At 50.9% G+C, this 24698-nt stretch overlaps 1 protein-coding gene across 3 annotated transcripts in view; it reads right to left on the bottom strand.

The window, feature by feature from the left end:
* NLRC3 (NLR family CARD domain containing 3) overlaps positions 1 to 24698 on the bottom strand; it is a 73057-nt gene that overhangs the window by 6534 nt on the left and 41825 nt on the right. For 2 of the 3 annotated variants that reach the window (XM_048867617.2, XM_075132863.1), the window contains 10 exons: positions 22942 to 23025; positions 21224 to 21307; positions 18638 to 18721; positions 16745 to 16828; positions 11672 to 11755; positions 10184 to 10267; positions 6498 to 6581; positions 5079 to 5162; positions 1990 to 2073; positions 503 to 586 (listed from right to left, as the gene is read on the bottom strand). In XM_048867617.2, coding sequence (XP_048723574.1) covers positions 503 to 586; positions 1990 to 2073; positions 5079 to 5162; positions 6498 to 6581; positions 10184 to 10267; positions 11672 to 11755; positions 16745 to 16828; positions 18638 to 18721; positions 21224 to 21307; positions 22942 to 23025 — 840 coding nt within the window. Of the gene's footprint in view, positions 1 to 502; positions 587 to 1989; positions 2074 to 4681; positions 5036 to 5078; positions 5163 to 6497; positions 6582 to 10183; positions 10268 to 11671; positions 11756 to 16744; positions 16829 to 18637; positions 18722 to 21223; positions 21308 to 22941; positions 23026 to 24698 lie in introns of those variants that run through there. The other variant, XM_075132862.1, reaches the window with a different exon arrangement.

The following is a 24698-nucleotide window of genomic DNA, read 5'->3' as shown; positions in this document are numbered from 1 at the left end:
TCTAATGAGCAGGATCTAATGTCACTCTACGAGCTGGCAGCCATGCACCCCCATACAGCATTGTGACCAGGGGGCATGGCCCCATCACTTTTTACGGGCCGCAAGGACGAGCGATGTGAGGAAGGGGACAGAGAGGAGTGAGCAGAGGGTGGGGTCTTGGGATGAAGGGGTGTGTGGGGGCTCAGGGAGAAGGGGTGGCACAGGGGTGGGGACACAGTTCAGTCACCAGTGGGCCCCCCCCATTTTAGGGAGCCCGTGCTCACTAGTCTGACTGGGAGCTCTTGCCTAGCGGGACAGGTGCAACTGTTTAGCTACCAAACTCTCCAGAAGTCCAGCAATTGGAGGACTATGAGGAGCTGGGGAGCACCAGGTTTTGTTTGCCTGGAGGATCTCGGTCCAGATGGGGCCAGCAGGCTGAGTGCCCCTGCTCTGCACACCACTACACATTTCACATACAGGGCATATTCCCCCCCTCCCCCCCCGGCACCACGTGGACACTTACCAGAGGGTGGTGAGAGTGGTGTTCACCTTCAGAGCAGCAGCAAGGGCGATCATGCCTTCATCGCCAATAGCGTTCTCCTGCAAACTGAAACACAGCATGTGCCACATGACGGCATATATGGCCCTTGTCCCCTAGAGCACATTCATGGGGAAATGGGTCACACAGGCAACAGAGGTTCTGGGAGGAGGGTTAATGGCTCCTGACAGGGTCGGGACACAAGCTGGCTCCCCTGAGTGGGAAGCTGGCTCCCCTGAGTGGTATGCCCCAAACTGCTGCGGCTTCCAGACGACACATGCAGACCACTGCCCCATGGTGAGATGGGGGTGTGCTGTTAGCCCGTGAAACTGCCCAGTGACAAGATCCAGCCGCTTGGAAATAAGGTGTACATTTTTAACAGTGTGGTTAATTAGCCACTGGGACAACTGCCCAAGGGTTGTGATGGATTCTCCATCACTAGCCATTTTTATATCAAGATTGCATGTCTTGCTAAAAGCTCTGCTCTGGGAATTATTGTGGGGCAGGTCTCTGGCCTGTGGGATACAGGCGGTCGGCCTAGGTGATCCCATCCCTTCTGGCCCTGGAGGTGGAGACGATGGAGCCCAGAGGGCAGTGAACAGGTCTCTCTCAATAGGGTGAAATTCAGAGGGTGCCAGGCAGTGAGATATAAGGCAACAAAAATACCCAATACAGAGTGACCTGCTGTCCAAATATTAGGGGCTCTGTCAGTATATGCAAGTATCCCCCCCTCCCCGATGCAACGTTGTGGCATTACGACCCTCTCCTCCATCGCCCATGGGATGGCGGCAGCCCCCCCAGCCAGAACACCGAGCAGGCCGAGTGGCCACAAAGGAGGATGCTGCAGGACCCTGACTGCGTGGGTCACGAGCGGTTTATTGTGCGGGGGTGGGTGATGCTCCAGCAGGGCAGACCCAGGGTTGAGAGGAGCTGGCTGAGGGAGGGAGTGGGTCCCTGGAGGGACCTGCGGAACAAGTGAGCTCGGGAACCACTAGTCTAGGGTGTGCTTGCCGGGGCCCCCTGCTGGCTCTGGCTGGTCAGAGGTAAGTGACTAGGACACCGCGAAATGGGTGCATGTCCTGAACAGAACCCCCTTTGCCGGGGGAGCAAAGGCGCAAGAGCCCCCAGAGAATCTTCCTCAGCAGACAGCTGAGCCCACAAAAGGGCTGGTTCCCCTTGCTTGCCCTGCTCCTGCTTGGCCTCCTGTCCTCCCCCAATCCACAGCCCAGCCGTACATGCCGCATGCAGCCCCTGCCAGAGACTCACTGAGCCAAGCGGGACACGCTCCCTGAGGCGGCTCTGCGATGCCCCCACAGCGCAGGGCTTTGGCATTGCTGGGGGAGGGAGGGTCTGATCTGCTCCGCCAGCACAAAATCCTAACCCCCCGCAAGTATGTGACCACCCCCACCCCAGCACCCTCGCACCCTGAGCCAGCGATGCGGCCAGGCAGGCAGGCTGCAGGCGCCACTTACTCGAGGCTGGTCAGGCTCGTGTTGGAGTGTAGTGCTTGGGCCAGCGCCTTGGCTGCCTTCGACTGGATGAAGTTCCACTGCAGGCTGTGCAAAGAGAGTGGGCGGTGAAGGGTGACCACTGGGGGGCGGGGCGGGACTCTGCAAATGGGGAGAGGCCCCCCGGCCAAGGGGAACGGACCCTTCTCATTGGGGGACCAGCCGCGAGAGGGGATAGCTCTCCGCAGGCTGTTGTGGAGTAGCTGCATCCCACCCAATGAAAGCCCCCCTGGGTTTGTACCGGACACAGTAGCCTTCTGCACATCCTGCCCGTAACTGTCACTTGTCAGCCTTGGGCACTGCTGAACAGCTGCTGCCTTTGAACGCAGAAGTAGCGGCACCGTGGTGGCAGGTGAAAGGCTGTGATCTCCAGCGGGGTACGTACCTAGTTCGTAATTCTGTAAACCTGCATATCTGAGGCTTCCAAACACCACTATGCAAATCCATCCATCACACTACAGTGCACGATCCATCGGTAACGTAGTAGCTTTGATTAATCAGACATTAATAAAAGGGCCTGAAGAATTGGGGCACGTATGGCTTTTCAGCCTTAAAAAATGACATGGTTGAAGGGCTGGTGACAGTTGCCAGCCTGACAGTGCTGGAGAGAGAGGATGGGCTCCAGGCGAGAGAGGGGTTCAGCGCCTAGGGCCCATTCAACCTTTTGCATCTGCAAAGGTTGCCAGCGGTGGGAGGGGTCTGGGACGTCGACTCCAATTCACCACCAACCATCCCACGGGCCATTGAAAAGTCATCATACAGTAGCCAGGTGGGGAGGTAATATCTTTCAATGGACCAACTTCTGTTGGTGAAATAGACGAGCTTTTGAGCTCCACAGAGCTCCTCTTCAGGTCTGGTAAAGGCAATCACAGGCCAGGTGTATGCTACAAACTTACATCGGTATAACTACGTTGCTCGGGGGTGTAAAAAATCCACACCCCTGTATATCCACATCCCTGAGCAAGGCAGTTATATCAACCTAAACCCTAGTGCAGACAGCACTAAGCTGGCAGGAGAGCTTCTCCAGTCAGCCTAGTGACTGCCTCTCGGGGAGGTGGATTAACTATGCCAACGTCAGAAGCTCTTCGGTCGGCATAGTAGCATCTTCACCGAAGCGCTAGAGCGGGACCAGTGCAGTGTTTTAAGTGTAGACCTGCCCAGCATGTCAAAGCTAAAGACAAGGTGGAACAGATTGTTCAGCGTAAGTTATTCCAAAAGACCATTCAAAGCAAACCAGCCCGTTAACACCTCTGCGGTCACAGGACAAAAAGGGGGGGGCTACTGGGTTACACCTTATTGTAATAAATCATAAATCCAGTGTCTTTATTAAGACCATGATTTTTTAAGTGTCTAGCAAAGATATGATAAGCTCCCAGGCCTGTCTTTTGAAGGTGATGTACAGGTTGCCTTTGAGGACCAGGCCTGAGAGGTCACCTATGGAGTGATCATTTTGTGGGAAAGTGTGTGCCCATAAGTGAGGGAGTGTTTCTGTCTTTATAGTTTTTCTGTGTGAGTTCATTTGAGAGCGGAATGATTGTCTGGTATCACCCACATAGTTGTTATTGGAGCATTCAGTGCGCTGGATGAGGTGCACCACTTGCTATGATACAGGTACAGATATGTATGTTCTGCAATTTCATATCTGAGTTCCTTCAGAACTCTTGGGTAATACCATCTGGTCCTGGAGACTTATTACAGTTTAATTGAGCCACTTGTTCCGAAACCTCCTCTAATGACACCTCAATCTGGGACAGTTCCTCAGATTTGTCACCTGAAAAGAATGGTGGGAATCTCCCTCACATCCTCTGAAGTGAAGACTGATGCAAAGAATTCATTTAGCTTCTCCGCAATGGCCTCATCTCCCTTAAGTGCTCCAGTCGCACTTAGATCATCCAGGGGCCGCTCTGATTGTTTGGCTTCCTACTTCTAATGCACTCCATTTTTTTGCTATTAGTTTTTGTGTCTTTTCCTAGCTGATGTTCAAACTCTTTTTTGGCCTGCCTAATTATGCTTTTACACTTGACTTGTCAGAGTTTATTCTCCTTTCTATTTTCCCCAGTAGGATTTTACTTCCAATGTTTAAAGGGTGTCTTTTTGTCTGTTACCATCTCTTACTCTGTTGTTCAGCTATGGGGGCATTTTTGGGCCTATTTTTATTTATTTATTTGGGGTATACATTTAGTTTGAGCCTCCATTATGGTGTTTTTCAAAAGTTTCCATGCAGTTTGTAGGCATTTCATTCTTTTGACTGTTCCTTTTCATTTCCATTTAACTACTCCCTTGTTTTTGTAATTTCCCTTTTTGAAGTTAAATGCTACTGTGGAGGGTTTCTTTGGTGTTTTCCCCCCTACAAGAATGTAAAATGTAATTACATTACGGTTGCTATTACTGAACAGCTCAGCTCTATTCACCTCTTGGACCAGATCCCGTGCTCCATTTAGGACTAAAACAAGAAGTGCCTCCCCCCTTGTGGGTTCCAGGACTAGCTGCTCCAGGAAGCAGTCATTAATGGATTTATGGTTCATTACAACAATCTGTAACCCAGTAACCCCCCGTTTTTGTCATATGATTGCAACGGTGTTAACGGGCCACTTCACTTCTGAATGGTCTCTTAGAATACAGGGTAACTCTTTTTGCTAAACTATCTGTTCCACCTTGTATTTGGCTCTGAGTACCTTTCCCAGCCCTGAAGAAGAGTTATGTGTAGCTTGAAGGCTTGTCACTCTCACCAACAGAAACTGGTCCAATGAAAGATATGACCTCCTCCACCCTGACTCTCTCATATCCTGGGACCAACAAGGCAAAATCATAAAGTAACAGCTTTCAGTCTCTACTGGCCTGGGCTGGATCTGAACCAGTCAGCCAGATGCAGCCTGTAGAGTGCTACCCATGACGATGCCATTGAGCATGGAACCACCACCACCACCACCCCGTCCACTTAACTGGGCTGTGCTGAGAGGGACTGAGGCCCATAGTTGCAGGCTGTTCACTCACTGCAGGGACATAGCCGCTAAAGAGAAGGAACCAAAAATCAGGGCCAAGGTGAAACTCACTGCAGGGACATGAGCGTCTGGTTCTCTCTCATCGCCAGTGCAATAGCCTTGACACCTTCATCATACAACAGATTCGCCGCTAGGCTAGAGGCAAAGTACAGAGAAATGAGTTAAACACAGTGTGATGCATTACACCTGCCTCTGGTGGGTTGAAGTGCAGTGAGACAAGTGCAAAGGGGGCAGGGGAGGGAAGAGACAATAGTATGACATTAAAAGGCAATTAATGGGAAACAGATAAAAGGAAATACACATGGTTTTTACACTGCAATGGGTGATTAATCTGTGGAACTCACTGCTGCAGGACATGGAGGCAAATAGCTTCAAGGTTTCAAAATGGAACTAAACATTTTTAGGAACAAGAGTGTCTGCACTGGTACTAGTCAGGATAATATTGCAAGGGCTTGCTCCATCCTCATAATTCAGGGCATCTGCTAATCATTAGCTGGAGTAAGGAAGATGCTACCCCTTCTTCCCCCACCCCCAGTGGCAGGATATTTCACACTGGCTTATGTCTTCTTCTCAAGCACCCACTGGTAACTTCACTAGATGAATCGCTGTCTTATCTGCCGAGGCAAAGTACTCCTGAGGGATCAGTCAGGTCCACTCTGGGTATTCTACATTCTGCTTTCCACAGAACTCCAAGTTACAAAATGGTTAAGCCAAGCACAAGTTCTTTTGGTCTGCTTACATACTTGAACCACAGGCTCATCAGGCCAGATCATGCCTAGTGAGAAACCCCAGGAGCTTAAACTAACAGAGCTCCTGGAGTATTGTGTGAGTGGGGATTGCCACTGGAAAACCCCCACCCTCCCCCATGCTCCCCAGCCTCCTGCCCCTCATGGTCTTCTCACCTGTGTTTGGGCCCAAACAAACCCTCCAGGAGGACCTGCCAGGGCAGACCTGGAGTCTGCAGAAGCTGATGCTGGCCCTGGAGGGAGGATGGTGCTGTGGAGAGCAGCTGTCTTGCCCTGACTCCTCCCCACCCAAGTACAGCCCCCCAAAAGCAGCGGACAAGCAGCCATGCAGCATGCAGATGGAGGAACGTCTGCAGAGCTGGAGGGAGGCGGGAGGATGCTGGTTTGGGGCAAATCCCTTCCCTCAAAGGGAAAACAACGGAGGTGATGATATGGCTCCAGAGATTGGACCTAGAAAGGGCCAATCCACCCCATCCCTGATGAGCCATCACAGCGCTGCTCCTTGTCATGCCTTCTCCTTGGCCAGACTCACCTGATCCCCAGCCTGAGTGTTCCCCATTGCCCCAAGGACGCACCCTTGGCCACAGGTATTCCACAGCCGCGTACCAACCTGTCCTCCCGCACAAGAGCAGCTCCCCTGCACCTGCCTGACGGCAGTACAGCTGCCGAGCACACAGCGTAAGCTGGGGCAGAGGATTTGGACTTCGAAAGCAGGCTGACTTACTCTAGGTTCCTCAGTGTGCGGTTAGCACGCAGAGCGTTGGCTATCTCCGGCGCCCCCTCTTGGCCAATGGAATTCTCCCGAAGGCTAGGAAAAGACAAGAGGTCACTGGGATTCCCTCCTTCCAGGGCAAGGAGTGGGAACAGCTCCGGACATTTCTCATTCTCTTCCGGGCACTCTTTGTATTTTAGGGCGAACAAGACAAACCAACTGGGCCAGCAGGGGGCGGTAGCCTCTAGGCGAGGGCTCTCCGGAGCAGATAGGGGAGGGCGAGGCCGCCTGGCACGTGCAGGTGAACATTCGATGCATGAGCAGCTGCTGCAGTCACACACATGTCTCAGGCCCTGAACAACGCCCCTCGCTCTCCCTTCACCCAACACACAGCCTCCCTACGCCAGGCCCTGCTCTTTGTAGGCTGGCAAAAATCCCTGTTAGGGGAGGGAGCAAAAAACCAGATTGGAATGATCAGCGATGAACATCTAGCCCAGCCCAGGTTTTCCTCTTGCACTGCTCCCGTGGCCCTCCCCAGGTCACGTGGCTGCTCCCCCCTGGTTATTGCCTGCTCCCCAAGTCAGAGGGGGTTAGAATTTCCATCTCACTTTGGGAATGACTCACAGACTCCCTGCCCCCTGCAGGGACGCAGCGAGTTACTCCAGTGCCATTGATTTATCCTCTAGGCGGGGAGCAGCCGCAAAGGAGCAGCTGAATTTGGGCTGGGCTATTCAGCAGAAGGATATTTTCATTTTTCCCCACCTCCACCGAATATACACCATACTCATTGCCTCAGGGTTTCTGCTGGGCACAGAGATTGCGCAGCACAGGGCCAGATGTTTCCTGTATCTGCGTGGGGCTACAAAGCGGTGGTGGGAAGGATGCAGGGAGTGGGCAGAGTCCCTGGAGAGTAATGAAAGCAGGCTCAGAGGTGCTGTACCCCGTAAAGGGGAAGTGGCTGAATGGGATGGGGCATGGCCAGGGGTAACAATCGCTACGTCTCCAAAACAGGAGCCATGGTACCTGCACCAATTTGTGCTCCCCAGTGCCGCTCTGGGATCTCTGCCGATCTTGCAGACAAAACCCCTCCAGCAACTGCTGCTTGGGCAGTATCCTTCAACAGGAAGCTGCAGTGCAGCTCTGCCTTTCAATGCCACAGTAGTCCCCATAAAGGTGTTTAGCACATCTGTTGCGGGACCCAAGTGGCCTGAAATATTCTGGAGAACACCCAAGTGCCAAAGCCATCGGGAGCAGTCTGCAAAGGCTCTCAGCATTGGCTCACTTCTGTTAGAACTTTTCATTCCTTCTCATTTTGTTTGTATTCTTGTAATTTAAAATGGAATGCTTTGTAAAAAACTCTGGTAATGGTCTTTGTATTCAGTGGAAGCAATCAGCCACGCCTGCTAGGAACAGACCTGGGAACAATGCACCAGGGGAAAAACGGCAGCATTTCTGGTATTTGTAATCTACTGGAAGAGGCTTAGTGGGTCTTCATCTGTTATTAAGCAGCCCCTGCAGGCCTTACTGTCCTTTTATGGTAATATCAGTGAACAATTTTAAAGATTTGTGTCTCCATTGGTGTCTGATCTGTGCAGGACAATCTACCTTAGAAAAAGCACCTTTGTGATTTAGCCTATTTCATTTGTTTCTGTAAGCAGGGGAGAAATGCATTGTGATCAGTTATATATAACATGGCAGCAGGAAATAAATATCCCAGGTTTCAGTCTGGCACATTGTACTTTCTAAATGTAACAATAGAAACATGTAATTTCACTTCGGACGTTTGCCCCTGTTGCTTGCAGTGCTCACAGATGTTTTACTTCAAACTTTCATAGAGTTTGGCAACACAGTCCAGTGCTCCTTGTTGGAGATTCTGAAAAAACTCCCACCCTAATTTTGTTAAATCTCTCTCTCTCTCTCTCTCTCTCTCTCTCTCTCTCTCTCTCTCTCTCTCTCTCTCTCTCTCTCTCTCTCTCTCTCTCTCTCTCTTTTGTAAGTGAGTTTAGCATTGGACTGACAGCCTGTATTTATCCCTAGAACAGGAGCAGGGCAAGCGCCCCACCTATCCCTGCTACCAATGTGCATCACCTCTGAGCCACCCCCTGCAGGTGTTCATGCCCTGCAGAAACTAGGGGGGTCATTAGCACCAATAGTGGCCCTGGTTTCTGTCTACTCTTCATAGACTCCAAGGCCAGCAGGGACCATTGTGAGCAGCTAGTCCGACCTCCTGTGTAACGCAGACAAGAGAATAGCCCCAAATAATGCCTAGAGCAGAGCTCTTAGACAAACATCCAATGAAATGGACTAAGACCCAGCAAACGTATTTCCCTGACTAGCCATCAGGGAGCAGGCTGGGCTGGACTGCAACTGACCTACAGATGGAAGCTAGTAAATCATCCCCAGTCCCCTGAGCTGTCCATCTCCTCAGCTGCACGTGGGTGTTTTGAAAAATGTTAAGTGTATTGGCCAAGGGAAGGTTACTGTACGACTGGGTTTCCCTGGACATCGCCTCTCTTTTGATCCTCCACCCTCTGTCCAGAAGGATTTTTCAAATCAGAGGCAACGTCCGGGAGTTTTCAAGCAGATGTTGCAGCTCAGAAAGGGCTGGATCCACGTCCAATTGGTCCCTTCCTTGCAGCTGCAGCTGATTGGTCCCTTCCCTGTAGCAGGAGCTGCCAGATCCCACCCACCCAGGCCCCAGATCCCAGCCCTGGGGTGGGGGAGAACCCCGCAGGGAGGCACTGATGGACAGGCTGGTGCTGTGTCCTGGGTCTGCACCAGCCACCCTGCCACCATGACAGGGAGAGACAGTGCCCCCCCACCTCAATAGTGAGGCCACAGGTACCCCCTCCAAAAAACCCCAAATACTCCCTTTCCAGCACCCCCTAAATGCCTTCTCCTGTCCAAATAGACATACACCCCTCCAGCACCCCCCAAGTACCTCCTCACAATAGAAAAACACATTCTTCCAGCACCCCGCACCCTCTCCCATCCCAGTACACACACACACCCTTCTGGCACCCCCCAAATACTCCCTCCAGCACCCCCCAAATACCCTCTCCTGTCCCAGTACACACACACACACATACACACACACACACACCCCACTCCGGCACCCCCCAAATACCCCCCATACAGCCCCTCTAGCTCTCCCCCGCACCCGGCAGTGTCCTCTTTTTGGGAACCTGAAATACGGTAACCCTAGGCCAAGGAGACTCCCCCTGCCCTCCTCCCCCCCCCCCCACCCCATTTACCTTCTTTGGCTTGCAATGGTTTCGCTGCTAGCAGCAGGATTAGAAAAAGCACAGCTGAGCTGATCCATTTCACAAGGAAAAAAACAAACCGAGTTAGAAGAGAAGCTCAGCTGTATGAAGAGGTGACTCCCACCAAATTGGGATCCAAACCAATTAGGTGGGTGCAAACCCGTTGCCCCCCTGGGCCTCCCCTCACCCCCCACCCCCGGATACTGGTCCCATTCGCCCAGGAGCTGCAGGGTGGGGGGCCGTGCTTCAGTAGCAAGGAACGCATGCTGTAGCTAGTGCAAAAAACAAGATTACTGCCAGAGAGACCTGGAAGGTGCTGCGCCGAATGACACAATTCTTGTGGTGACAACATGGCCAGATGGCCAGCCAGTGTATGTGTTCGTGATCTGAGTGGGGCAGTGTCAGGAAGAGGGGAGAGCTGAGACCAAGACTTACTTGAGGCTGATGAGGCCCCGGTTGGAGCGCAGCGCTCCTATCAGCGCCGTGACCCCCGCGTTACTGATCGAATTGCTCTGGAGGCTGAAACACAAAGAGATACAGCAGAGTGTCACCACAGGAACGATGCAGTGGGCCTTCGTACCAGCCCAGCACTGGATGAGTTCACCTTGTGTGGTTAAGAGTGAATTCATCACGGCAAAACGTGCCAGCCTGTTGGAAATCCTGGACAGGTCGGCAAAGCTCGCCAAAGCAAAAGCTCCGCCCCCCCCACCAATGGAGGAGGGGCCACAGAGCCAGCAATCAGCTAAGCAGTGGGGATACCAAAGATAAAGCAGGAGCAGGAGTGAGGGTCACAGGTTCAGAATGAGGCGGCTGAGGACACCAAGCAGAGAGCCCCAGACAATGCCCCCAGCTCCCCAAAGGACTCCCAAGAGCCAGTGGATGCCACCCAGAGGAGCTCTGCTTGGAGACAGGAGGTAGGTAGAGGCCAAAAAATAGGTGCAGGGCACATGCCTGTCCAGCTTCCTCTTCTGGGACTGACAGACACCCCTCAAGAGACAGCTGGCTAGGAGGCCCCTGGACTGTGTGGGGCCACACATGGGGAGCGCAAAAAAGGAAAAGAGGTGGGGAAAGTTCAGCCAGAGCCCCAGCAGGCAGTCCTGGGAGAGCTGGGAGAGGGGGTGCACCCAGCTGCACTGAAGGGAGGTGTGCGCTGACGTCCCCCTCTTGGCACAGAAGGGGCATGTGCTCCCGGTGAAAGGTGCCAGACTGAGAAGACAAAAGTCTTCCATTTGCCCCCGGGACCGGGACAGTACAGGCAAGAGCAGCAGGCGCGCCCTGCCCCAGTCCTGAGCAGGAAGGAGCGCGTCTGTCGGGGCAGAGGGCTGCTTGGTTTCTAAGGCGAGTCAGTCTGCTGCCCCTCTGCTGAGACTCCTAACCAGGGTGGAGAAGTTTTGTGATGGAGCCCATGAGGAAGCAGACAGTGGACAGCAACTCATTTCCCACAGGCCACCAAACCTCTAGCAGGGAAATAACTCTGGGCACAACAGACAAGGGCTGGTTGCAACGGGGAAAGCCAAGGCTCCTTATGCCACCCCCAGTCCTCCTGTCTTCTTTGCTGAATCTTCCTGCTAGTACCCTCCTCTGAAGATACCAAGACTTCCTGGGAGATCCCCTGGAACTGATCCCCAAAAAAAATGCACGAGGCCATCACGCCCCTAGCCATTCCCCTCCGCCCTGCAGATCATCAATGGGAAATTTTCCCAAAGAAACCTACCAGCCTCTTCCCCACAAATGCCCCTTCTGCTTTCCACGGACATGAGTTGGGGGAACAGACAAGGATGGGGTAGGAGGCAACCCCAGATCACTCTGGATCACGACTCTGCCCTTGGGAGAGCTGAGCGGTGGAGCATTAACAAGCACACCTTGGCAGCGAAGAACAATGCATCAGGGGTGCTCCAGGCACTTGAGTGGCAGGGGACTTACTCCAGGGTTGTGAGACTGTGATTCACTCTCAGAGCTTCGGCCAAGGCTACGGAGCCAGTGTCCCCCACACAGTTACTGGAGAGGCTGTGAGAAAGGAAAGGGAGATCAGCCATTAGCAGCTGTGAAATTGCAGTCAGAGCCCAGAGGCAGGGGATCCCAATCAGCCTGAGAAAAGCCAGCCCCCACCTTGGCCCCCTAGTGAGGGGGTGGCTTGGTTTCCTCACAGCTGCCAAGTCTCACAATGGGAAAAGTGAGTGTTCCGCAGTGACGTGCCAAGGCTGAGACCCCAGAAGGCCAGTCACATCCCGGGAAAGGAGGAGCTAGGTGGGCAAGAAGGCCCAGCACTTTAGCAGCAATACGAACACCTCCATCTGGATTCTGCATCTGATCACCCGATCCCAACATAGGACAAAATGACAGTAGAAAACTGACCTGGTAAAGGAACAGCCACAGGCACCAAATACATTTACAATGCAAGCCAGAGCGATGGAGACCTCGCCCATCCACAGAGAACAGCTGTGTCCACTCAAGCTCAAAGATCAATTGCCCATTCAGTGACACTGTGTCCCTGTCAGCCTGTGGCATGTGGTGATCCTATCCCGTACTGGTGGGGTGTGTGGAATGTCTGCTCTGTGAACCCTCGCCCACCTACTCAGGGGAACTTGGGGCGCTTTTCTGATTTATATTGTGCCCATTGCTGCGTTACCTGGGCGTGGCTGAGAGATTAAAGTGAATCGATGCTAACCGCTGGCATAAATCAGCAGCTGTTCCTTCTGTACCCTCACCCACTGGCAGGGCAAATGCTATCTGGCTACAGGCCCACATAAGAAAAAGGCGGAGCAAATAAACGCCTCTTGCACGGCTTCCTAAATTGTTTCCACACTTGCACCTTGGCAGAATGTCGGAAGAAGTTCATTTCAAAGCTGAAAGCACTCCAAAGACAACACCCTTCTGCCCATCCCTGGGAGATCAGCCCTTTTAAGAGAATCATAGAATATCAGGGTTGGAAAGGACCTAAGGAGGTCATCTTGTCCAACCCCCTGCTCAAAGCAGAACCAATCCCCAATTTTTGCCCCAGATCCCTAAATGGCCCCCTCAAGAATTGAACTCACAACGCTGGGTTTAGCAGGCCAATGCTCAAACCACTGAGCTATCCCTCCCTCCGTAGGGAGGTCCCTCAAGAGGTCATCAAGTCCAGCCCCTTGTGCAGAGGCAGAACCAAGTAAACCTACACCTTCCTGACAGGTGTCTGTCCAACCTGTTCTGAAAAACCTCCAGTGATAGGGTTCCACAACCTCCCTCGGAAGCCTGTTCCAGAGCTTAACTATCCTTATGGCTAGAAAGTTTTTCCTACTATCTAACCTAAATCTCCCTTGCTGCCAATTAAGACCATTACATCTGGTCCTACCTTCAGTGGACACGGAGAATAGTTGATCACTGGCCTCTTTAGAACAGACCTCATCATATTTGAAGACTGTTATCAGATCCCCCCATAGTTTTCTTTTCTCAAGACTAAACCTTTCCTCATAGATCAGGGTTTCTAAACCTTGTGGCATTTTTGTTGCTCACCTCTGTACTCTCTCCAATTTGTCCACATCTTTCCTAAAGTGAGGCATCCAGGACTGGACACAGTATCCAGCTGAGGCCTCACCAGTGCTGAGCAGAGTGGGGTAATTACCTCTGTGTCTTATACAAGACATTCCTGGTAATGCTCCTAGAATAATATTAGCCTTCTGCAACTGTATCACTTTGTTTACTCATTCTATTTGTGATCTACTATAACCCCAAGATCCTTTTCAGCACTACTCCCGCCAAGTCAGTTATTCCCCATTTGGTAGTTCTGCAGTTGATTTTTGCTTCCGAAGTGTAGAACTTTGCACTTGTCATTATTAAATTTCACTTTGTTGATTTCAGACCAATTCTCTGATTTGTCAAGGTTGTTTTGAATTCTAATCCTGGCCTCCAAAGTGCTTGCAACCCCTCCGAGCTTGGTGTCATCTGCAAATTTGATAAGCATCCTCTCCACTCTATCATTAATTTCAATATTGAATAGCACCAGACCCAGGACTGACCCCGGCAGGACCACACTAGATACGCCCTCCCAGTTGCACAGCGAACCACAGATAATTACTCTCTGAGTACCGTCTTTCAACCAGTTGTGCACCCACCTTATAGTAAATTCATTTAGACCGCATTTCCCCTTTTTGTTACGAGACTGTCATGAGGGACTGTATCCAAAAGCCTTACTAAAAATCAGGGTATATCACATCTACTACTTCCCCGCATCCACTAGTCCACGAGTAACCCTATTGAAGGAAATTAGGCTGGTCTGGTATAATTTTTTCTTGTTTAATAATTTGCTCCAGTATCTTTCCAGGTATTGATTTCAGGTTGTCTGCTCTATAAATCCCTGGGTCCTCTTCAGTGTTCCCTCTCATTTTCCCCACCCATGTGTGGAATGAATTTTGTTATGTGCACCAATATGGAAATGATGTGTGACACATCACCTACATATTGGTGCACAGAACAAAATTCATGTGGTGGGGGTGGGGGCGAGGGGTTTGGAGCGTGTGTGTGTGTGTGGTGGGGGGGGCTCAGAGCTGGGCCAGAGGGTTGGGACGCAGGGGTGTGAGGGCTCTGGCTGGGCGTGCGGGCTCTGGGGCAGGGCTGGGGATGAGGGGCTCAGAGCTGGGGCAGAGGGTTGGGGTGCATAGGGTGAGGGCTCCAGCTGGGGGTGTGGGGCTGGGGATGAGGGGCTTGGGGTGCAGGAGGGTGCTCTGGGGCTACGGTGGGGAGAGAGGACTCCCCCTAGCTCTCTCTCCCTGCAGCAGCACCTGGGGTGGGGCTAGGGAGATGTGCCTCTCCCCCATCTGCAGCAGGTCCATGCCGGGGCTGGGTTGGGGGCGGGGGAAGGGTGTCCCCATAGGCACCGACTCCGTGGGTCTCCAGGGCTGGAGCACTCACAGAGAAAAATTAGCCACTGGCAGCCAAGCTCCCCCTCCCTCCCAGTGCCTCCTGCCCTCTGTGAACAGCTGTTTTGCAGCATGTAGGAAGCTCCGGGAGGGGGAGGAAGAGCGGGGATGGGGCGCACTTGTGGGAGGAGGCGGGGCGGAGGTGGGATGGGGCAGGAAGAGGTGGGGTGGGACCTGGGAGGGAGCAGGGGATCAAGCACCCCCCTGGCTGAAGGGGAAGTCAGCGCCTCAGGGCACCCTTCCCCCAGCCGCAGAAGGTTGGGGCCAGGCTAGGTTGGGGCTGGGGAAGGGGCGCCCCTCCCCCAGCTGCAGCAGGTCCCAGCTGGACAAGTTCCCTGAGCGCCTGCCCAGCCTGCATGGCCAGCAGCTTATTTAGCTTACAGGAAACTTAGATCCTCTTTGTCCCCCTTTCTAAAGACCAGCACTGTGTTTGCCCTTCTCCAGTCCTCTGGGACCTCACCCATCCTCCATGAGTTCGCCAATATAATCTCTAACAATTCCAAGATTGCTTCAGCTAGTTCCTTAAGTACCCAAGATGAATTTCACCAGGCCCTGCCAACTTTAATACAGCTGATCGATCTGAACATTCTTTAACCTGTTCCTTCCCTAGTTTGGCTTTTCATAGAAATGCTCTTGGAAGGGAAGCTTTCCAGGGAGTTGCAAAGCGCGACCCCAGACATGTGTTTAGCTCTAGTGCTTGTCTGATTTGTGTTCCCTGACTACGGTGGTTCGTATTTCTGGGGGCACAGCTGCTGTACTTCCAGCAATGGGTGTGCTCAGGCCCTCTCCAGGGTACATTATTAACATAAGAACAAGTGTGGCCAGACTGTACCCTTCTGATCGGCATGCAGAGGATCCCCTTCAAACAGGTCTCTCCCTCCCCGTGCTGGAAAAGGGGCCATGGAGGTGTGGCTCTTCCCAGTGAGGCATGCTGGGGGGATAGGGCAGGCAGTGGGTACACTGGAGTAAGGTGGCCACTCGCCCGTTTCCAGAATACCAGACATTCTGGTACTTCCAGGAACAGCATGACCCCATCCCCGCCAACATGATCCTGCCCCTGCCGGCAGGACAGTAGATGTGAGGTCACACTGCCTGGGCAGAAGCCATTTTTAAGAGCTGCAGGGTGCTGAGTGGCGTCCCCCATCCTACATTGGAGAAAACCACATCTGGTTTTGTCCCAGTACTGCACAGGGACAAACCTCTCAAAAAGGGGCCTATCTAGTTTGGTACCTCCACTGGAGGAAGGAGTGAGAGATGCATCTCTTCCCCCGGACACCCAATAGAGATTCCTCCGGAGATATAATACAGCCAGCTGCCCCCTCTACAGTGGGAGCCCCTCTCCCCTTTAACGGGAATCCTGCCAACACGGCTGCCAAGCGGCCGGGCAGTCAGGAAGCAAGGCTATAGCTGCCGAGCACCCGAGCTGCTGCACAGCCCCAGATGGTCTGCGTGGATGGCCTTGTGCCCATAGAGAGCCCAGATATCCCTTCCAGGCTCAAGGTGTCCACAGGGTTTTGGGGCCACATGCTTGCTGCAGGAAGGCACTCGACAGCGAGCAGGGGATGAGCAGAGGTCAAACCCTGGCCTCCCAATGAAGAATGCACAGGAAACCCTGCCAGGGGAGTCTGGTGGGGTTTCCTGTCCCTGGCTGGCTGTTACCACACACTACCTTCCCGCCCCACTCATGTCCCTGTGGTCACAGCCGCGCACCCATCCGCACTCATGAAGCTGTATATAGGGTGCAGCACTTGCACTGACGTCAGTGTCTCTATCATATCCCTGCTGATCTACTACAAGATACATCACACGGGAACTGGTGAGCATAAACATTCCTCCCATGCCTATGAAATGACTCCCTGACCGCCCACCCTATGCACATTCTGCCATTCTGAGCCACAATGAACAGTCAGTCCATCCCTCCATGAGAAATCCCCCTGATTTCAGTGGGACCACCCATGGAATAGGGGTGGCAATATCTGGCCTTTCTTGTACACCATGTCATAACAGGTTGGGACAGATCCTAAGGGGACTCAGAAGTTAGTGTCACCCTCAATCGTTGTTCATCTCTCTATTAACTTGTAACCTCTCTGTCAATCCTTACATCAGTTCCCTGAGATTCCCGTTCTGCTTCAGTGCTTCTGCTATTTTCTTTGCACCTTGGGGCCCAATGGAGTTCTTCTGAAGGCTGTGAAGAAGACAGAATCACCCATAAACTTCAAAAAGAGGGAGTCAGCTCTCCATCAATAACTCACCTTAACTTCCTTCTTCTCACTTGAGGTCTCCCATTTCTGGCTGAGGCACTTCTGCCTCTGTATATTTGTACTCCCCTAATGCACACAGGTAGCTTTGGTGCACACTCTTTTGCTATTTATACCTTCATCCCATCTCTTATCATGCTCTACTAGACCTAGATCCTCAAATTCTCTCTGGATAGCTGCCCCAGGTAAGCTGGTGGGTGGACTTTTCCATCAGAGTGGAGGATGGCAGACCAGCTCTCCTGGGCACATCAAGTAAGAGCCATGATCATGTTGTTATCAGCCATTACCATATTGACAGACATCATCATCAAGGCAAATCCTTGCCAATCTAGCATCACACTTGACATCACACTCTGTTACATGCCCTATTCGACCTGACCTAAAATCATAGCAAGGTAGGGCTGGTAGGGACCTTGAGAGGTCATCTAGTCAAGCCCCTGCGCTATGGCAGGACCAAGTAAACCTAGACCATCCCTGACAGGTTTTTGTCCAACCTGTTCTGGAAAACCTCCAGTGATGGAAATTCCACAACCTCCCTTGGAAGCCTTTTCCAGTGCTTAACTGTCCTTACAGTCAAAACATTTTCCCCAATATCTAACCTAAATCTCCCTTGCTGCCAATTAAGCACATTAGTTCTTGTCCTGCCTTCAGTGGACATGGAGAACAATTCATCATAGTCCTGTTCATAACAGCTCCTCATGTATTTGAAGACTATTATCAGGTCCCCCCTCTGTCTTTCCTCAAGACTAAACTTGTCCAGAGTTTTTAAACCTTTCCTCATAGGTCAGGTTTTCTAAGCCTTTTATCCTTTCGGTTGCTCTCCTCTGGACTCTCTCCAGTTTGTCCACATCTTTCGTAAAGTGAGGCAACCAGAACTGGACACAGTATCCAGCTGAGGCCTCACGAGTGCTGAGTACAGCAGGACAGTTACCTCCCATGTCTCACATATAACATTCCTGTTAATACACCCCAGAATGATATGAGCATTTTTTTGCATTTGCATTACATTGTTGACTCACATTCAATTTGTGATCTACTCTAACCCCCAGATCCTTTTTAGTTGTACTACCACCTAGTCAGTTATTCCCCATTTTGTAGCTGTACATTTCATTTTTGCTTCCTAATTGTAGTAGTTTGCACTTAGCTTTATCTTCTTAGTGGTTAGAATAAATAAGACAGACTGGGTATGAACCAGGCAAACAAGCCAGGCACCATCTTCCTCAGGGTCCACCCCACCATCTATCATGTTTCCTTCAGATTGGCTCTGTCCTGCCCCCTCCTGCTCCTTGAACAGAAGAGCATCTCTCTCCACACTTGGCCTCTGCCCACTTTTGGGCACAGCAATTGCAGTAGATTTAGCGCATTGTAGGCGAATGGGTTTGCGGGAATGTGGTTCCTGTAAGATGAAAACCAGCTTTGATGTGAGCAGTGCAGGCTTCCTTGTGTGAAATGGTGGCACCCTTGCAACTGGAGCCTGGGCAATGGAGGAGGAACTGTGTTTAGTGGAGTGCAAAGACATGATTAAGTGTCTGAGTAGAGACACGGAAAATGGTCAGAATGTGGGGCAGAGGACATTGGCTCATCTGCTTGTGCTTTCAGATGGCCCTGACCAGGAGGCCAAGCCAAGAAGGGGAATTAGCAGCAGGCTGCTGTGACCACAGCGCTGCCCTTGCAGATGGCCGCGGAAAGGAGCAGACAGCAAACCATAGGGGAGCTTGGGAGTTAGAATCACTCACTGCAAAGTTGTCAGCTTGTGGTTGGTTAAAAGGGCCTCAGCCAGGAATTTAGCACCATCTTCCTTGATCACGTTATTCTGGAGGCTGCAGAGATAACACAACACAATTATTGTGGAAAAACTAGGAATTAGAGCAGAATGCAGCCACAGACTGTCCCAGCATGTCTCATATTAGCCATGCCGTCTCCTGAGGCCAGAGGCAATGGTATAAAACAATGAACCCCCATGTGCCTGAACTTCCTGTGCTGTTCTTTTCCTAGTGCGCCTCCTGAGTCTTGCCCCCAGCCCCTGCCGTTTGGGATTGCCTCCTGCCCCCTTAGCAGCCTACCTCTTCCAGACACCTCTTGCCCTTTCTCGTCTCCCTCCCTTGTGTTTAAGGTGCTGGGGTTGAGTCACACATTCCTTCACACCACACCACTCCACCACACCACGCCACATGGTAAAGAGTCCTTAAAGTGGCTGTAGATTACACAGACATCCACTTTACACATCTGCCTGCACCTGATGGCCCTCACACTGCCAGAGCGGGGTAAAGCAGCCTGAGGGTAACTAAGACATCAGGCCCTTCGTTTTTTATATTGTCTTATAGGCCACTTCTATCCCTCCATTTCCTCCTCTGCCTAGTCTTCCTTCTGCCTGGCTTCCTGCTCTTCCCCGCCCCTCGGTGCCATCAGAAGAACATAAAAGAACATAAGAACAGCCATATTGGGTCAGACCAGTATCCTGTCTTCTGACAGTAGATGGTACAAGGTGCATCAGAGGGAATGAACAGAGCAGGGCAATCATCATGTGATCCATCCTCTGTCATCCAGTCCCAGCTTCTGGCAGTCAGAGGTTTAGGACACCCAGAACATGGGGTTGTGTCTCTGATCATTCTTGGCTAAGAGCCAAGAGAGGGGGAAGGGATAGCTCAGTGGTTTGAGCATTGGCCTGCTAAACCCAGGGTTGTGAGTTCAATCCTCAAGGGGGCCATTTAGGGATCTGGAGCAAAAATTGGGGATTGGTCCTGCTATGAGCAGGCGGTTGGACTAGATGACCTCCTGAGGTCCCTTCCAACCCTGATATTCTATGACCTGTCCTCCAGGAACTTATCTAGTTCTTTTTTGAACCCAGTTATACTTTTGGCCTTCACAATATCCCCTGGCAATGAGTTCCACAGGTTGACTGTGCACTGTGTGAAGAAAAACTTCCTCTTGTTTGTTTTAAAACTTTCTGCCTATTTTTTTTACAATAGTCATAATCATAATCATGATTTTTAAATAGCAGTTGAATCTCAATATGGAGAATAATTCAATAAATATAAACAAGACAGTAAATCAATAGATATTGTACTCAATAATAAGATGTTGGGGCATGTATGCCCCAACCAGATCCATCCCAATCCCTCAGTCCATGTACTAAGTTATGCCCTATGACTTCTACAAAGAGAATGGGGGAGGAGGGAGAGTTCAAAGTAGTTCTGGATAGTTGGTTCAGGGTAAGGAGATATAAGTAGACTGGGTTGGAGCCAGAACTCCTCAGCTTGACTTCCTCACACCTCAGACTGGGGAAGGGGGTATTCAAAATCCAAATCTCAGTTTTGTGGTTTGAGCCAATACCTAGATCTATTGGGCTTGATTCTGATCCTGCCTTGGTTTCTCACTGGCATAAGTTCATTGACTTCCTATTCCTGATTTATGCCAGCATCCCTGAGAGGAGCACCAAGCCCACTGGATCTGTAACTTATGAAGTACAAAACTCAACAGGTTCAGTTGCTAGGGAATCACATGAACAATTCCTTTGATTTCCGTTCACAGGGGCCCAAAAGTCCAACCACTCCAAAACCTCAGAGCGCAACTCAGCCAAAACCACTGAGTTTCTCCTCGTTCTATAGCCAAAGTGTAAATGTTACTTACGAGTATGCAGTACGTTTATACGTACAGGCAATTTGCCCTGAACCTGACCTCATCTTATTAAAGAAAAGGGATAGCAGAGAAAATCCAAGAACACAACACAGATGTTGCTGTGTCCCTCACTGCAGGGAAGCCTAGAATTAGCACACGGCAATGACAATAAGAGACCTCTGCCATTCTGATGCACCTTTCAACCCAACGCCATATGCAATGTTTCTAATGCCTGGACAGCCCTTTTGACACGACACCATAAAGCACAGCATCACTGTAAAGAGCTAGCAGTTTCAGTGAGCGCATCCCCCACACAGCTGGGCATCTGGAGAGAACTAAGTAGCATCTCCAAGGTGGCTTCTCCTGGGTCCCCTGTAAAATTAAGATGGAGACAACTCTCAGGAGTTGTCTGCTTCTGCCAAAGCCCTGTCAGGAAAGGATTGTTCCTGGACATTGCAAGTGAGACGTTGTTTCTATGGCTACTGCACTTGTGACAGCCACCTTCTGCAAACTGACTGCACTTATACTGGGATGAAGGCAGCTGTTTACTACCCACAATCTTTCTAGTCTAGTCATTTGAACATCTGATAGCCAGTGAGATGAGGACTCTTCACACCCATACAGCGGTCTCTCACACATACAATTATGTCTATTAGGAATTAGCTTTCAGAAGAAGCCAAGGAAAGAAAACCAACAGCACTTACTTCAGGGAGAGTAGGACTTGGTTTATTTTCAGTGCATCAGCCAGTGCTTTCGCCCCTGTGGGTCCGATGGCGTTACTGCGAAGGCTGGGGAGAAGGCGAAACGAGGATAAAGAGAGAAAGAAAAGCTAAAGTTAGAAAATCCGGACAAGAACAAAACTGGTATGACAAGGGAGAGTTAAGGGTGGACATTCAGTTTAAATCTTGATCTTCTCAGCAACTGGGGCTTAGCCTCTGTTACTGGAACTCAGGGTGACTTTAGTGCAGTTTAATAGGTCGCCATGGGAGGAATCAAGAGTCAACTGTCCATCATTACATAGATTCACAGCTAAGGCCAGATGGGCCCATTGCAATCATCTAGTCTGACCTCCTGTAGGATACAGGCCAGAGGTCTTCCCTGAATTACTGTAGTTCCTGTCTGAACTAGAGCAGAGCTTTTAGAAAACCATCCAGTCTTGATTGAAAACTTGCCAGTGATGGAGAATCCACCATAACCCTTGGTATGTTCCACTGGTTAATTACCCTCATTGTTAAAATGTGTACCTTATTTCCAATCTTAAATTTGTCTAGCTTCAACTTCCAGCCATTGGACCTTGTTAGATCTTTGTCTGCTTGACTGAAGAGCCTATTGTCAATTCTTTGTTCCCCAAGTAGGTATTTAACAGATTGTGATCAAGTCACCCCTTTACCTTCTCTTTGTTAAGCTAATTAAACTCAAGGAGCTCAGTCTGTCACTGTAAGGCAGGTTTTCCAATCCTTTAATCATCTTTGCAGCTCTTCTCTGTACCTTCTCCAAGTTATCAACATCCTTCTTGAACTGAGGACACCAGAACTGGACACAGGATTCCAGCAGGGGTTGCACCAGTGCCAAACAGATGTACTATAACCTCCCTGCTCCTACTCTAGTTTCCCCTGTTTGTATGTTCAAGGATCGCATTAGCTCTTTTCGGAACAGCATCACACTGAGAGCTCATCGTCAGCTGATTACCCACCATGACCCCCAAATCTCTTTCACAGTCACTGATTTCCAGGGTAGAGTCCCCCATCCCATAAGTACGGCCTACGTTCTTTGTTCCTAGATGTATAACTTTACATGGAAAAGTTGAGTATATTTCACACAAATTTGGTGTCCCCTGACTATTATTATTGAAAATCATTGACATCACAAATAAATAAGTGTGAAACTGAGGCTGTAGAGAGAGCTTTTCACACCCAAGGAAGGAATCATACAGCGCCTTACATTTCCTGGATGAATAACTTTTTGGGGTCCCTCATTGTGAATCTTTGTCACGATGTCTGCAATGCTCGTTCATTCTGAATGTGGGGGGAGCAGGGAAGGGATTTTAACCTTTGATTTTTTCACAAGAGGGCATCACAGGAGCTTTCTTACTGGATTTCAGTGTTCAAGCGGCTTTGGGGATGGAATCTTTGATATTTGGTGACAGCTGATTTCAGAAAGAGAAAAGAAGCGTGGCAGCTGACATTTCTTTCATTAGTCACCAGTCAAGAATACTACAACCACAACATTCATCTCTTCTGGGAACTGATTACGGTGGGCAGGAGCCATCCTCCAATGTGGAGAAATTAAGGTCAGCTGACGTCACCCATTCTATTTAATCAATTTTCATGAAGGAAACGGCCGACGGCGCATGAGTGCACTGGAGGCACCCATGTTTGCCCACAACATGGACGATATCAACTAGGAAACATACGAAACTTACTCAAGTACCGTCAGGCTCCTGTTGACCATCAGAGATCTGGCAAGGGCTTTGGCCCCTTTGTTACTGATCTGGTTTTCTGCCAAGCTGTCCGGGAAAAGAAATTGGAGTTAGCATCTAGTCTAAGGAGAACAAATACAGTTCCTAGCCCATTACATCCCTCTAAGCCCGCTGCCGGCCACAGAAACTGCCAAGGACACAGCTGAGGAATTTGCACGGAAGAGGAATACTGTTAAAACATGGAGGTGACCATATTATGTTTGAAAAATACAATTCCATTGGTTCATTATAAGATCATGTTAACCCTTTGGAAACCAGTTGATCCCTGGGTATATGTCATCTGGGGACTGAGGACAATGGCAGGTGCAGGGAGAGGTGCTGGCTGTTGACAGACCTAGCTGGACTGGAATTCATTCCTGCAACGAGTCCCATGGCCCCAGCGAGCCATCCCTGTCCTTGGCTGTGCTCTGCGGCTGTGACTGACAGTTCTCCCTGGCTGGGTCCCAGGAGGGCTGTGGGAAGGTGCTGCACCACACTGGGGCAGGCAATGACTCATGTGGAAGTGAGAGGGAGTCTGGGCAGGGGCACAGAGCTGGAGGAAGGAAGAGGTAGGTGGGGAAAGGCAGACTCTGCTTGCTGGTGGCCCGGTGCTCCCAAAGAGAGGAGGGTCTCCTGCTGTAAGGGGGCAGGAGAACAAGGAGCCACAAACTTATCCTCAGGAGCAGTGCAGAGTGCTAGGCAGAACACAATACTCAGCCTCAGTGTCCTACAGGTTAGCCATTTGCCCCACGGTTTTCAGACATGGGCCACTAACCAGATCCGACTTTGTTATTCCAAATAACTCGCAGACTCAGAGATCTGGGCCAGAAGGGACCATCATGAGCCGCTAGTCTGACCTCCTACACATCACAGGCCACAGAACCTCCCCCACCCACTCCTGTAACAGACTCCTCATCTCGGGCTGTGCCACCCAGGTCCTCAAACCTCACCTGAGAGACTCCGGTAACCTGCCAGCTTAAGGTACTGGGGAATTATCTGCACAGCTGACTTTGAAGGCATCAGCACTGCTTGTGGCCTGGCTACTTTATGAATGCCTTTTCTCAGAAGAGCTCAGAGAGAGCCTCCACCAGCATTGCAAAGCATACTGTCTGCACCAGCACTTTAGTGTCTGAGCCCACGGGAACTATTCCTTGTTAATTCCACATTTCAGAACCCCCGGCCCAAGAGAGCTGGGAACTGCAATTTGGAGAGCAAAACTCCAGTAAAACTTAGTACAAATCACAGTCCTTACTTCCCTGCCTTCGGCCACAATTTGCCGCTCAAGCAGCAGGTTTCAGAAAGAGCCAGAGGCTGATATCTAGCTGAAAATTACTGATCTAGGTGGCACTGATCACAAGTTTTGAGAGTCAAAGTCTGCCCATGAACTGCAATTAGCTGTGTAGAGAGACAGCGTGGCGGTGGGAGACCTGCCCTGCTCACCTACCCCTCTTGACAAACGTGTGTTCCCAAAGCCACCACCCTGACTGTGATTACAATAAACATCCATTCTCATACCAGCAAATGACATCATCATCATCTTGGTCAATTAGCATTGCCCAGCAGGGGAGCCTCCACCCTGGAAGTCCCCCTGTTAGAGGAGGCGTTTGCTGGTCAGTTAAGATGGGATTGAGCACTAGTTTAGGAGGCAGGTTGGTAACCCAAACTGCTTGGGGGTTAGGCGGTTACCTGCATGCACTGAACTACCAGAACATATCTCACTG

The sequence above is a fragment of the Caretta caretta genome, chromosome 10 (genome assembly GCF_965140235.1).
Source record: "Caretta caretta isolate rCarCar2 chromosome 10, rCarCar1.hap1, whole genome shotgun sequence".
Taxonomy (NCBI): Eukaryota; Metazoa; Chordata; order Testudines; family Cheloniidae; genus Caretta; species Caretta caretta.
The sequence above is the reverse complement of the archived record's forward strand: the minus strand, read 5'-3'. Positions and strand labels throughout refer to the sequence as shown.